The sequence below is a fragment of the Meleagris gallopavo genome, chromosome 21, assembly GCF_000146605.3.
Source record: "Meleagris gallopavo isolate NT-WF06-2002-E0010 breed Aviagen turkey brand Nicholas breeding stock chromosome 21, Turkey_5.1, whole genome shotgun sequence".
In the NCBI taxonomy this organism is placed as follows: Eukaryota; Metazoa; Chordata; class Aves; order Galliformes; family Phasianidae; genus Meleagris; species Meleagris gallopavo.
In genome coordinates this window covers 4,489,099-4,504,353 of record NC_015031.2, presented here as the reverse complement: position 1 = coordinate 4,504,353, position 15,255 = coordinate 4,489,099, and the positions used below count along the sequence as shown (strand labels likewise).

The window sequence follows — 15,255 nt, the reverse complement described above, 5'->3', positions numbered from 1 at the left end:
GCGCGCAGCCCGCGGCCGGGCGCAGCTCCCGCGCAGCCGTGCGATGTGCGCGCAGCGGCACGCACCTGCCCGGCCGGTCCCTTAGCGCGGCGCGGAGGCGGGAGGCGTCCCTCGGGAAGTTTGATGGCTTCTTTGAGGAGAGTCAAAGTGCTGCTGGTGTTAAACTTGATCGCGGTGGCCGGCTTCGTCCTTTTCCTGGCCAAGTGCAGACCCATCACGGCCAAGAGCGGCGACTCCTTTCATGACGTCCATCCCCGGGCAGAAGTGGTCAACTTGACGGCCCGCGGCATCAGCTCCATCCAGGACGCTGTGCTAAAGAGGCTCTCCCTCCTGGAGGACATCGTCTACAGGCAGCTCAATGGTAAGAACTGCTCTGTGGGCATAACGCTGGCGTACGGCCGCGGGGCGCCGTGGGATTTCGTGAAGTTTTGGTGGTGGAGCCACGCTGCGTCCCTTTATCTCATACATGGGCTCTCAGCTCGCCGGTGTGGCATCTGATTTCCAAGTTGTGCTCGTGCTGATGGCTCAGAGCACCTGGCACAGGGTGCGAGGAAGGCACAGCAGTGTAAGGCTGCCCTCAGGTCTGGGGTGCCGGCTGGGAGATCACAGCGTTGTGGTTTTTGCATCCAGAGAGAAGGACATTCTGTGGCCGAGCAGAGCAGCACGCGTTATTGATCAGGGAATGGCTTTATTGCCACAGAAGTGCTTTTTTTGGAAAGGAGTTTCTAAATGGCCGTCGGGTCGTTTGGGTGCAGAAGGTCGCTAAACAAAATGCGGTGACTGGGAGAAGTTGAGCAAACAATTTGGTGTTTCCTACGGCTCAGTCCTAACAGCTGCTAATTGAAACCTCAGTAATGCTTCTCTTTATAGCACAGCAAAGGGATTTCTATTAAAATCTCACCAGGTTCAGTAGTTCCAAGATGCAGAAAGGGAGTTCTAAAGATGCCGTGTGGGATAGAGGAACGTTGTAAGGACATAAGAAATGTAGGTGAGGCGTCTAATTAAAACACTGATGCGGAAGCTCATCTTTCTTAAATTGCTCCCCATAGACTCCCAAGTGGCAGCGTGGTCCCAGCCCAGGCTCCCGTTTATTCCTTCCCATCTTTGTAGCGTTAACGACTCCCATCTTCGGTGCTGCAGAATTAGTGGAGTCGGTGCTCCTGGCAGTGCGATTCCCTCGCTGACTTTTGAAGAGGAAAGCAATGCTCGGTGCTGTGCTGCGTTGCGCTGACAGCCGGTGTGCGCTGTGCTGTGCTATGCTGTGCTATGCTGTGCTGTGCAGCAGAAGAGCAGTGTGCCCTTCCTGGGAAAGGGGGGGGGGGATTGGAGCAGCTGTGCTTTGGGGTTTGGGGAAGGGGCTGCACAGAGTGAGAAGCGCTCAGCTGAGTGGGAAGCTGTTGTTTGTGCTGCCGCTTCGCCCACTTGTGTGCATTACCTGTTCTGTTTATTGCACCGCCAGAGGATGAAGCAGCAGTGTGGGGTGGCAAGCAAGGTAAAATAGAAAAAGGAAAGGGAATAAGGTGGAAAAGTGGGTTGTAATTGGTACAGAGACTGAAACTGTGAAGCTTGCTGCTGCTGGGTGCTGCTTGGGCGCTTTGCTTACAAAGGGGCAGCAGGTGCAGTTCAGGATAGGAGACCTCATGCCAGGACCGTGGTGTCAGACCTGTCTGCATCCCACAAGTGCAGAGAGAGAGCTGAAGTTAAAGTGATTGCTCTACTCTCATGGAGGCGAGCATGAGATGCCCTGTGCCAGGGCTGGTCCTGGGGCCACAGGTGTGAGCAGTGCTGTACTGTATGGTCTGGGGGCTGCCCTGGAGGAGGTCAGGAGCCTGCTGTGTGCTCAGCAGCAGCTGTGCACCTGGGAGCAGGGGAGGCAGAGAGGTATCACGCGCTGCCCACATCACAGACGTTTTCTTGGTGCAGGCAGAAAGCTGAGTGCATGTATGTGATCTCTTACCTGCACTCTGTATTCTGGGGTGCTTTAAGGCACTGCTGATGAGTCTGGCTAGCAAACAGTTCTCACGTAGAGCTATTTTTATGTAACTTTGGGTCAAGTGTATATTTGATATGTGTGTTTTAGAAGTGTACTGCGTGCTCTGGGCAGTGTCTGTGTTGTGCTTCAGCAAGGCTTCACTAAAGGCAGCGGTCCCCCCACACCCATCTCTCTCAAAGGACATCAGCAGTTGGGACCGGGGGTGCGCAGCCACTGGGGCAGCTTCCCCACACCAGTGCTCATCCCTCCTCCTGGGCACGCACAGAGTGGCTATGGCAGAAATCCTTGTGCCTGCTTGAAGCGTGCAGCTACGTGCTCACTTTGTTTCTGCTGGTTTTAGGATAGGAAAAGTGCATACTGCTGGCCAGCACCTAGCAAAGCCTGCCGTATGCACGCACCCGGTGCAACACATCCACCGAGAGAATTTGTTCTGGTGCTTGAAGTTGTATTTTGCTTTCAGTCTGACCTGTGCTTCAGCATGCATGCGGTGTCAGAGCATCCTGTGGTGAAGCACACTGTAAGCCTGCAGCTTAGGGAGCATCAGGAAGCATCTGAGCATGGGGAGAAAGCGAAGCACAGTTTGGGTGGAAGTGGCTATGGATTCTGTCTGCGTTACAGCACTTGGCTGGCTTTCAGTGGGAGTTGGAGCTATTTTTAAAAAAGCAAATCTCTTACAAAGCACCGATTCCATACAGATGAAACGAGTGATCCCATCCCACAGCTGCTGTGGTTTCGGTTCTTTGGAGCAGAAGAACAGAAAGAACAGCAATCTGTGGTGTGACAGCCCTCATTTTATACCTGTGCCTGTTTATTTCCTTAAAGGTCGGTCATAAAGACAAGCTCAGCAATGCTGTGTGCCTCAGGTCTGGTAAAGGAATGGTTTTACACCGTCGCTCCCTCTGAGCTATCTATTTTTGTGTTGTTCTGGAAGCAGTGCCAGGCCCTGCTCTGCAGCGTGATGCTCTGTGCACAGAGAGCTGTCCCAAGCACATCCTGACCTGCTGCCTGCACTGACTCTCACGTGGAGCATGAGACTCGAGCTGGGGGCTGGGCATTAATCACATGAAGCACTGCCTGTGCTTGGTTTTCTCCTTTTAGTCACTCATGAAGAATCCGTGAGAAGGCTGTCCAAATTTGTCTATCCAGTCTTTTTTTTTTTGGGGGGGGGACGGGGCTAAAGCTCCTGGAGAGCTGTACACGTGCCTTGCTCCTTCTCACGTGTTATTCTTGCCCCTCAGCTCGTTGCAGCAGTCCCATGGTTCTCCCTTCCCCTCTGTGCCATTCCCTGCAGGTCCCTACCCAGGTGCTGCCCTGGTGCACGCCGTGTGCTGCAGGTGACCTTGGAGCGATGTGTCGGAGGCTGTTCCGTAGGCATGTGCTTATCTGAGAATTCAGGGAATTTCTAATTCCTGCTGTCATTTTTATGGACGGAATTTTCTTGTTGAGCAGATGTTAGGAGAAAGCTAATGGGAGTCTGAAAGGAGCACATGTGCTTTGTTTGGGATGTTAACCACAACTTGTCTTTGTGATCCAAGGTGTTGTTTTGTTTTGTTTTGTTTTTTTAACACTGACATTTACATAAGCAGACCACATTACCTCCAATTATATGGAGATTCACAGGGATGAACTTTTCGGTTTGGGCTCGTGTTTACAAAGAGAGGATCTGCGTGCTTATGTAAAGGCAAAGCCGAGGTAGCTGGGGAGGATCTGCAGTGTGTGAGCACCCGGAGGAGCACAGTCTGCCTCTGCTGCAGCCCTGTGCTGCCTTTGGGGCCACTGTTGGAAGCCCACCGATGACCGAGGGAATATGAGCCTTGTGTGTGTTCTTAGGGCAGGGAAACCACAAGGCTGGCCCAAAGTTTTTAGCACCGAACTGCCGTGTGCTGAGATCAGTGGTGTCTATGACAGTGTGATTTGAGGGAGGAAAGCTGTGTTCTTCTTCCTTGAGCTTTTGCATTTCTCTGCTCCATCTCCCTTCATTCTTTGGAGGCTGATCCCAGCCTGGGTGTGCAAAAGGGAAACGTTCACAGCGGTGCAGCACGCATTCACCCCTCTCCCCAGAGGCAGAGAGGAGAAGGCTAGCCCAGGGTGCATCGAGCTGCCAGGATGCAGGTGGGATGCATGGAGCCTGTCAGCTGCTCTTAGGTGTGCACCGGTGATGAGTGTTCTGAGCCCTGCTTGCCAGGTGCTCTTGAGGTCAGTGTATGAACAGTGTGCTCCTGAAGTAGCACTACCACTTTGAGAATAAGACATGCAGGGAGGAGATGTCTGAGTAAACCCCAGGTTTGCACATGGGGAAAGCCAGCCCCCTATCAGCACCCACTGAGCACCTTGAGCAAACAGAAGGGAATCGGTTCAGCTGCCCGCTGGTTATCTGAGGCAGGTATTTAGCCACCTCCCAGTTGTGCTGGGGTAAACATCTGCATGGCTACTTGCTGGCAGAGCTCCGGGCCGTGCTACGTGTGCACGTTCAGCAGAGCTCTGGGTGCTGGGTTAAAACCTGTGAGCAATGAAGGAGGAGTAAGCAAGCCAGAGAATGGGTGAGCAGAGACAGGTTTCCCCTGTTGCTGAAGAAGTGCACAGAGCAAACTGCTGTTGTGGTTACATTGAAGAGGAGCTTTAAATTCCTTGGCAGTTAGATAAGCTATGCTCTTTTTTTCTTTTTCTTTTTTTTTTTAAACGAGCTTGTGTCTGTGCTTTTGCACATGCAGTTATTTGCACACACTGAGTTATGAACAAGTGTGTGGCAGCAGCCTCCATGCATACGGATTTTTCTCTCATCTGCTTATCCAATTAAGAAATTAACTTTGTGTGGACATGCAGGCAGATAGGGTAACACAGCCTTTTGCGTGGTCTTCCAAACCTTGTAAAGTGGCACTTAATTAACTTAAAACACTTTAGAGATATGTGGATTTACTTCCCATAAGAATAAGATAATGCTTATCTTCTATAACACTTATCATCCTCGAAGTACTTTACAAACTTAGCTAACTACCGAGTATAAAATTATGTATGTAAATAAGGCAGATTAGAAGCCGTCCCTTCAGCCGTTTAGTGGCGTGTAGTAGTGCTACACCCACAGATTAGCAATATGAGGATTTCCTAACAGGTAGGTAATATGTAACTGAAGCACAGAGAAGCTCTCTGATTAAGATGAACAGCTAAATATACAGAACTGAGGGTAGAAGAGCGCTGCTTATAGGCGGAACGGGCCAAACTTTAATCACATGAATGAAATCAAAACAAAATAGATCTTCATAGGAGCACAGCCTTGCTGCGTGAAACCCTTTGATATCAGAGATGGTGACGTGGAGATAAAAGAGAGCAGTGGCACACTGCGATGGATGTGACTGCTGTGTTAACTGATGGCTATCACACAGCATCGGATAGACTTCCTTCCCTGTCTGTTCTGATACCGCGATGTTTCTGAAGTAGAAACAAACTATATTACTTTACGTGGCCTTATATAGCAAGCTGATAAAGACCCACAGCTTTCATGTTTGTTGCGTACCTAACAGACTGGGCTGCCATGCTCCCTATTGCGAATAATGCAAGCTGTCCAGATTCAGATTCATGCTTTTCAAAGTTCTCAACCTAAACTCAGTAGCTGCGAGGTGAGCAGCCTTCATGGTCTGTGGACACTTGGGAGCTGCTGCCTGTAAGTTATACATGGAAATTAAGTCTGATACTGATCAAACAATGAACAGGTTAAGTATTCTTAGGAGAAACAGTAGAGTTACAAGGTGAGGCTTCACATCGTCAATGAGGAACCCTCTGGAAGCTCAGACGTTGATGTGACATTTAGTTTACAACCCGGCTGGCTAGGGATTGATAGATAATTTTTGTTTTCGATCATTGTTTGGCATCATCATCTGAATATTCACAGTCGTTGGCAATGAATGAGTAATGAGCCACTAACACGTTTGTCATGCAGAGACAACACGGAGTCCTGAGATGCAGCAGCAGTACCAGCAAACAGTGACAACGTTGGCATTTTATTCTTGCATATCGATCACATCTGACTGACTGGAGGAACAGAACCTTGGGTCCATGGTAAATTTTCCAAAACTGCGTTAGATTTAGGCAACCAAATTAATTGTGTGAGCTTTCAGGGATGTAACTTAAGCTGTTAAAATTATTGTAATTACAATATTACTTCCCAACCTCAGCGACTCCAGTAAGAGACATTTGAAAGTGGATGCATTTGGCAAAACACGGGCATCTAAGTGAGAGCCTGCGGGCATCCTGCCTGGCTCCCAGCTGCCACTCCAGAAGGACACGACTCTGCTGTCGGAGCAGTGTCACATCTGCTGGGCTCGCGCCGCATCTCGGATGCCCCAGGGCTGTTGGAGTGGCAGCAGGCATTGCTTGGACAACAGAGTGCCCTGCTTGCTGGAGATCTTCTGCTTTGATCAGAGGGGACAGGCAGACGAAGCTGGCTTTGGACGTATGCTGACAGTGTGCTTGGCTTTGGGGAAGTCAACCCTGCTGTTGGCCATCGCTCTCCCTCGTTGCTTCTGTCCTGGCAAAGGCTGCACGTGTTTCCCAAAAGGAGATGCTCTGCGTAGCATGTGAGCACCTCTGGTTTGGTACAAAAGAAAACAGAGACGAGCGTGCTCAGGTAATTAAAAAGGTTTTTCTCGTTTTGTGCTTTACGCCACTGATCTTTACGTAAAACCCAACAATCTGGTCCAGATGTCACAGCAGGCTGGCAGGTTGCCTCCTCCCACGCTAGGTGAGGACATTCTGCAAAAATGTTTTCAGGAGATGTTTTCAGCAAGATGTCCTCATTGACGCCTGCAAACGGCCGTTCAGATCCAACACGTGCAGTATTGACCCTACTGTGAGTCAACAGCAGTGATTCAGCTCCACTAACGTATCCTAGTGGTACAATATTATTTTCCCTAAGCAGTTTTGGGAATACTAGCAACCGTATTTTCTGGCCCCCAATCCCCGTGGTCAAATTTCTTTCTGAAATTTTTGAATGCTTTTACATTTTATTGCTGCAAGCATGGCTAGTTCTGCCTATAAATCTAATAGCTTATCGACCTGCATTCTGACACTGGCTGACAGTTATCTAAAAATAATGCAGTCATGATGCAATGGGAGCCCTACGTCATGCCTTACGTTCAAGGAGAGCACAACGTGGAGCTGACACTGAGCCATTCCATGCTGTCTCTGCTGCAGCCTCGTGGTTTTGCTGCTGGCATTGGTGCAGGGATACGAAGTTGACTGAACAAGAGCGACAATTCCCTAAAATCGGGAGTGACTCCTGGTTGCTGTGTGATGGGCACTGTGCAGTAGGGCCCTCCCTGGGATTCCCTCTGTTGCTCAGTATTCACAGACAGTGATGCTAAAGGTATCTGCTGTATTACAGCACTTGTTCAGCGCAGGAAATACTTGCCTCTTGCCAATATGTGTAATACAGAAGTAATACAGTAACTCTTCATAAGTGGATGTTTTAAAATAGGGATCTCACTAGGTTACGTGGCCCAGGCTGTGCTGTAAGGGCACAACTCCCTACTGATAGTGAAAATGAGTGATTCTTGAAAGCTGGGGCTTCCCTACGTGGTAAATCACCGCTCGGTATGAATTTGGTGTGCCTTGTCCTGCCTGCTTGGTTTCAGAGCAGTAAAACCAGCTGTGATGTGCCAGCATTTGGCACGGGGGATGGAAAGGGACCCTTAGTCCTTCTTCCCATCGGTACCCTCAGCTTACGTGCAAAATGCAATCTCTTCTCCCATCTCCTCTACGTGGCAGCAGTTGGGATCTTGCTGTCTTTGCAGGCAGAGGGATTCCCAATTGCTTTTCCTTGATGTGTCCAAGTGCTGCTGGGATACAGAAAGCAGAAAACCATCAGAAAAGTCCGCAGTGGGTTAAGATGGCAGCAGTGCCCCAACCGTTATTTTGGGTGCTTCCTCAACCTGCAGGGAGACGAGCAGCCATGAGGGCTCAGCAAGTGACCGGACTCTGGGCGAAATCTTTTACCTTCTGTTGTATTTTTTATTTGTCATGCAGTATTTCTGAAAACATACAGCTTCCCATGGTTGTGTTCTTAGAGCATAAAAACATAGGGAGAAGGTTAATACAAAGGAGTGAAACAAGTAATTTCTTTCTGGGTCTTTGCTCACATTACACTTCAAATTAAATCACAAAAGCACTCATATTTATGCCAAATTACTGCAATTTTTTTTGGTGAAACAATGACTTGATCACCCTCTAACACAAAACAAAGGAGAAAAAAATGAGAATCCATTTAATGATATTTTAATGCTTGCTTTTATTCTCTTACTCGGTTTAAAATAACTTTGGTTGACCTTTATGTGTTTTCTTTGCACCCTCTTCAGTGAAGGATGCTGGAGCACTGACTGCTTTAAATAGGTTGGAGCATAAAAGCTGTATTCTGCTAGATTGTACTGCAGTTTTTCCTATTTGTGCTGGCAAGACAATAATAGTAATAACTCATATGCATTTCTAAACCTGTAGACCCCCATGTAGGGGGATTCCATCCGCCTGTTTCCATGAATTTCAGCCTCCAGATGCTTTCCATGTCCCCACGAGGCTGTTGGGGACAGGTGGGCTCAGCAGGACGAAGCCAGCAGCAACATGCAGGGGATCTGAGGGCAAGCAGAAGCTTTCATTTCAAAATTTGCCCCTCCAGGAGTGTCTGGCAGGCAGCTGTCAGCCTCTCACAATGCCTTGGGTGAAAGGTGCTCCCAGGGTCAGCTCACACCGACTTCTTTGGATCAAGCACTGAATCAATAAGTGACGTTTTGGGGGAGCTTTGTAGCAGCTCTGCACAGCCACTGAAGGAGGACAGACAGCAGTGTGGGATTTTATGCTTTCATCAGTCTTTTCTCAGGATGTTGCACAACTTTCCAATACTAATTAATGCTGTGTTCCCTGTACGCATTTCCTCCCTCCTGATGCTGCCTCTTTGATCCTGTAGAACAACATCAGCCCTTGCAAATTAGAACTGGCTGCCAGGCTGCTACGAGAGAAAGAGGCAATGCGTGGCAAGGAGTGAAACTGCCACATCTCATCCCAGTCTGAGGCACCCGGCGTCATTTATGTCCTTTGTGCAGCTGCATGGAAAATTGTGACATTCCCCTGAATGTCCATCTCCAGTGATGATTAGTACAAGTGCAGATCCAGAAATACCCGGCTCTGATTATAATTACTGGAACTGAATGTCTAAAGGAAGAAATTCACTCCAAAGCTGCAGGCCCAAGTGTAGACATCTTTGTGAGCATCTTCTTATGAGGCTGCCCAGATTTTCCCCTCATGAGAAACTGCTTTCATTTATTTCTGATTTTTCCAGTTAGGCTGAGGTGGTCGGATACTGTGTGCATCCTCTTTATCTTTCATCCCAGCAAATGATTCCAGGTGTTTCTGGAAATGATGCAAGAAGAAAGCAGGTGTTGTTGTGCCCACGGAGGGGCAGAAGAGGAGAGGAGGGGCTGAAAAGCCAGGGGAGCACAGAAGGAGGGAGATGAGGAGGCTGGCATGGGAATTGGGCATGGGGCAAGGCGCTGGGGCAGGGAATGGTGCCTGCCTGTGTGGGGCCCCTCTGTTTTGCTGTACTGATATTTGGATACACAGCCCTTGCTTGAGGTTTTGCTGTAAGCTATGAAAAAGTGGCCATCTGCAAAAAAATGTGTTATTTGCAATTAGATGTTTTCTGTAAATGAAGTGTAGCTCTCCTTTGATAGGGAACTTCCAGAAGCCTTAATGCCAGGTGTATTTCTGCTGGTTTCATGGTTAGCATTTGCGTGGCAGGGCATTCAGAAGGTGTGTGGGTACAGAGGCTGGGCAGGTATCATTAGGTGTGTGGTGCCTCAGCGTGGCAAAATTATGGGGTTTGTGCTGAAGCACATTTGTAACCTTTGTTTTTACAACTCCAGAAATGAAGCAGTTTGTTTCTTAATGTAGGCTGAACGCTCAGAGTGTGTGCAGGCTGGGTTTTCACATCCAAATGTATGAAATGCTGGCCTATTAAAATCTGCTTTAATGATCTCTTTTCCCATAACTCCTAATATTTGCCATTTACTAATTATGATGTGCCTAAGTGTTTCTCATTTGTAGTACGTATTTTAAATACTGCAGCTGTCCTAGTTCCCAGCTAACTGCTGGTGATTTTTTTCCTTAATGTCTCAGAACAGCGAGTAGCACCATTGATTTTTTTATTTTTTTTTTTGCAGGTTGGCATTAAGCGTTCACCTCACACTGTTCTTCATTAGAAAGTTTTTGATGTAAAGGTCCCTGGTGGAAGCAGCCACGGTTGGGTTTGGCAGAGCAACAGCAGTGCTGAGGAGTGAATACGTCCTCAATGAGCATTGCTTTGTGTCTGACACTGGTGCTGAGTCAGAGAGGGCAAACCCAGGGGTGGTTGTTGTGAAGCAGTTTTTTATTTGGGATTTCCTGCTCTATTCTTATATATATGTATAAAATATATATATTCTATATATATTCCTTTTTTTTTTTCTTTTTTATAATAAGTTCTTAGGATTTTCTGACAAATTTGTAACAGGGGAGAGTTGGTAATGTGGCAGGCTGCAACCCAAGCAGCAGCTTTGTGAGCTTCCCAGGCTGCCTTTGGGGAAGAAATAAGGTTTTCTTTGTGCTTTGTTTTGCTTCATCCAGGGTCGGTGTGATGGGGCTGAAGGGAGGAGACCGACTAGATAGGGTGCTGCCAGTATTATTGAGGCCATTGGCCTTAAACCCTGGTGGACCTCCCTGCAAAACAAGGAGCAGAGGATGCAAGGAAAATGGAGAAAAGTGGGAGTGAAAAAGAAAGTGTAAAACATAAGTTAGAAGTATTGGAAGGAAAAGGGAGGAAATAGGCAATTCATAGCGATTTAGATGTTCTGCAGGCATGGGAAGCCCATTAGCTCAGATGTCTGTCCTCCCTGCGTTTCATTTTACCTGAATTTTACCTGTATTTTTCCTTCGTCCCATTTCTCAATCACCTCCACCAGAAGCAACTCCAGCTGTGATGTGACAGCTGCTACTGTCTTCTGCAGCATGTGCTGCCAGAAATCCCGGCTGATTCTAGGCCTTAAGGCACAATGCTGTCTATTTTCTCTATTTCTTCCTATTATGAAATGGTATATATGAATATTAATAATGCCCTTCCTAAATTTAAAAACCTCCAGGCGTGTTGCAATTATGGTTTTTTTTGTGAATGTCAGTCTTTGGAAGATGCATCCTGGAAGCAAACTCTGCTCTCAAAGCACGGCCTGGACTATGGGTGATGCAAGAGTAGGTGCTGCAAACACTCTGGTGTCACTGCATGCTGGGATGCATCTCTGAGTCCAACTGGTTTCCTTCTCTTAGTCATCTGGGCACTGTTTTCACAAGAAGACATTGGGTTCCTGCGTGCTCATCTCATGGGGTTGAATTTCAGTGGTTGAAGTTGAGCCCAGGCTGGTGCTGCCCTGTCGTGATCTTCCAGGATCTCTCAGTGGGAGTTTGACAGGGAGATGGATGACCTGTGTGCATACTGTGGGCTTATACAGAAACTTGCTCTATTTCCCTGATGGGAGTCATCCTTTTCCTTATTATCTAGCTGGAAAAGAAGTATGAATATATATTTCTACCTAGACACACATCTGTCAGCTCTCCTGCTCTTTCCCTTTACGTCCAGTGAAATAATTCCCTCTGAGTTAAGAGAGCAGACCGATGCCAGCTGTACGATGAGCTGCCATGGTCCTCCTGCACGTATTGGCAGCTGCGTGTTTCCCAGCTTACTCTTTGTTTCCAAGCCATAGGCTCCATGTTTGCTGTGTGAAAGCAAAACGCTGCGTTCTGTTGGAGATTCCATCTGACCCACAACCTCGTTTCCCTCCCTTTCCTCTGAAAGTTTTTAAAAATAGAGATATTTTTCCTTTTTTTGCTTGCTCCTTCATTTCCCTTCCTCAAGCCTCCATGCTGAGCCTTGGCTTAAAACCTTAAGAGCTGAAACTCAAGAAGTTGGAAAGAAAAAGAAAAAAAAAGCTGATCTAGGAGTCTTCTGCCCGGATCAATGGAGCATAGGAAGAGGCTGAAGTTGCACAATTGTGAGTCAGAACTTTGCTGAACGTGCTGCGTCAGGATCTTGTACGATGCAGTTACATTCAGAGGTGCACAAAGGCAAATGCTTTCCCAGTCTTAGGAAGTTCCTTTGTTCTTGACTTTTAAAATACTTAAAAAAAATAAAAAAAAATGCTGATATGGGCGTTGAAGAGATAATGAAATTCTCGTGGTTCACTTACTTTAACTTTTTTTTGTGTGTGTGTTATTAAATAGATCCTTTGAATATTTGCCTTCTGTGGACACTGGAATTTCTTTTCATGCCTTTGAGTTGCATTTTCTGCCATTTGTGTGCTCAGAGCTTGCAGAAAGGAGCTGAGAGCTGGCCCCAAGGTTTGGAGGTCCAGCTCAGCTCCTTGCAGTGGTTGCTCGGATGTGAAATGGCTGGAGCTGAACCTGGAGGATGCTGCTTGGGTCAGCTGGTCATCCCAGCAGCATGTTTGGTTGTGTCTGTGTGGGGACGGCTCTGCACTGTGAATTTGTCCAGTGAGTGGTGGATCCTGCCCAGGTGCTTCCATATGGGTGAGCTGGAAAAGCCCCAGGGAACCCATTCTGGTCGTTGCAAGTGGGCTGTGTTCAGTGCCTTCAGCAGCGTGAGGTTCATGTTGGGTGCTTTATTGACTGGCAGTAAGGATTAGAAGGCTGCATGCTGAGCTTAAAGAAGCATAGCAGCAGTGTCCTGTTTTCAGCCTTGGATTGATGTGAGCTGGGCTTCTCTCCCATCAGTCCCTTAAGCTTTCACAGCTGAATTTGAGAGATGGTTTTTCTCCTTGCCAGGTCAGTAGGACCCTTTGTATTTCATTTGCATTGTGTTATGTCAGAGACTTGGACTTCAGCTATGTACTGAATTCAGAACGGTGTGGGAGATACCTTGCAAGCTTTCATTCATTTTTAATATCTCGGGGTTTTTTTGACAAGTAAATACAGTTTCATATTTATACCCATGCCAGGAATAAATCGAATTAGTCTGAAATTAACTTTTGCTCTTACAATGGTTTGCACATTTCTAATATTAAGGAGATAAGGGAAGAGAGGAGCAAACCTGCTTTGAAGGCGAGCTGATTTCCATAGCAGGCAGTGACCTACATAGCAGGGGGTGGGAGAGAGCAAGCTGACTCAAATGTGGGCTGTTCTTTATTTATATAATTTTAAAGGATCTGCGTCAGTGCTCCTGGACCGAGTCCTCTTCTGCCACTCACCTGGGAACTCAGAGCCAACAAAACCTCGTTGTCCTTCAGGAGTTTCCTGTGGATTAAAAGCTTCGTGCAGAGGCATTTGGTAGATGGCAAAGGTTCAAGTATGGCTTCAGGGGAATGTTAGCCACAGTTCAGCATTTTTAGGAAACCCATTCCATTGCTTCACTTAAACAGGAAGGAGCAGCATGCCTTGCATTGGGGCATTGAAATGCAGGAGATTTGGGAACGTCCTTGTGGAGAGCTGCCAAGTGGTGGCTGATCTGGAGATCCCCCGAGCTGGGCTGTAGCAGCAGATGGATTGGGACATGCGTTAGCTTCTGTTTTCACACACTCCTTGTTGGGTAGCCAGGAGAAGTGCAGAGTTGTACGTACATATATATATATACTGTCACATCAACTGCGCATATACAGCTTGTGGCCTTTCTCCTTAAAAGTGGGCTCCTGCTTTTCTGTCTGACGAGGAGTTGGTCTCATTGGTCTTATCGTAGCAGGAGCTGCAGAACAACACTGCAAGGCTGGTGCTGTCCTCAGGGCTGCAATGTGAGTGTGCACAGCTGTAGCTCATTGCCCTGTTTCTAGGGTGATCACTTGCTTTGGTGTAAAGTCAGTGTGATGTGTGCCCAGATCAGAACGACTGTCACTTACGCCAGACATTGAAATGCATGGATTTCTGCAGAAAAGGGTGATGAGTCAGTACCAGGGATTGTATAACACGTTAGAGAGCCAACACTCATTTGGCTGCAGGGGGCTGCAAGCCCTGCTCTCAGTTTTTATCCCATTACAGCCTTTATGGCTGTACTGACACCTGCAAGTCCTACAGGCTGTCAATACAAACTGGGTTTTACACTGTTAGGCTTGATGAGAGAGGGCTTATTTGGCTGTTGCTAGTTCTGTATGAAAATCATAGAACAATGAAATGGCTTGGGTTGGAAGGGACCTTAAACACCACCTGGTTCCAGTCCCTCTTCCTCTAGACCAAGTCAGCCAAACCCCATCCAACCTGGCCTTGGCCACTTCAGAGATGTGGGGCGTCCTGAGCTTCACTGAGCAGCCTGTTCCAGCTCCACCATCATACTGAAGAATTTCTTTCTTATATCCAATCTATATCTGTGCTCTTCCAGTTTTAGTCATAACTTGATTTGCATCACCTGCTGAATAGTTCATATAACTACAACCTGAGTTGGGTACAGGTCATGCATTGCAAGAAACAGTGAAGAACTAATCACCTGAATGCTGCTAAGTTGATACTCTGCTTCTGCACTTAAAGGAGCAAGGAGTTCTGGTAGGCAGAATGGGGAGAATACGTTGTTGGTCTGAGCTTCTGATTGAGAACATCTTGACTGAGCTGATCTTAACAAGTTCAGGTAGCGATGGAGATTCACTCCTTTATTCAGAATATAGTGTGATGTTTTTCTTTGCTAACCCTGTGCAGTGATAGTGTTTTATAAGAGCACCATGTTCCTTGCCTTTGCCTGAAATATCTTCCTTCTTTTTCCCAGTTCTGGAGTGCAGTGAGCTGAAGACTTCCCTGCCCTGTGGGTACTTGCATTTCACTGCAGCCGTATGTTGGGTTTGCAAAGCCTGTAGGGAATTCGGCAGGATCTATGAACCAAGTTAAAAATTAAGAAGCAATGAATAGGTGAGAAAAGGCTGCTCACAGCCACCGAAGGGTGTTCATGCTCCCATCTCAGCTTGGCTCTACACAATTACTGTGCCCTGTTGCTTTTTTAATAGAATTTCTTTTTCTCTTTTCCGTTCCACTACTCACTAAGAATAGCAAATCTGAGAGGTATAGAGGAAGTCTCATGGCCCGCTTTAAATGTTGCATGTCTTCAGTAATGCATAAAAGAAAAGCTTATTGGCCCATTGCAGAGAGGAAGGTATTTTGAGTCAATCTAACAGAGTGATGAGGAGGGCAGCCCTGCTCTCTGGTGCCGTTCCTTTCCCCTGGGTTGCTCTACACAGAGACTTGAAGCAGCTTTGTCCCCCAGCTAG

General features: G+C 47.4%; 1 protein-coding gene across 1 annotated transcript in view; it reads left to right on the top strand.

The window, feature by feature from the left end:
• The first annotated feature begins 6 nt into the window (after positions 1–6).
• The window catches only part of LOC104913892 (polypeptide N-acetylgalactosaminyltransferase 17-like), a 46,819-nt gene continuing 31,570 nt past the window's right edge, over positions 7–15,255 (top strand). The window contains exon 1 of the mRNA XM_019621926.1: positions 7–361. Within this exon, the coding sequence (XP_019477471.1) occupies positions 124–361 (238 nt within the window). The 5' untranslated portion in view covers positions 7–123. The remainder of the gene's footprint in view (positions 362–15,255) is intronic.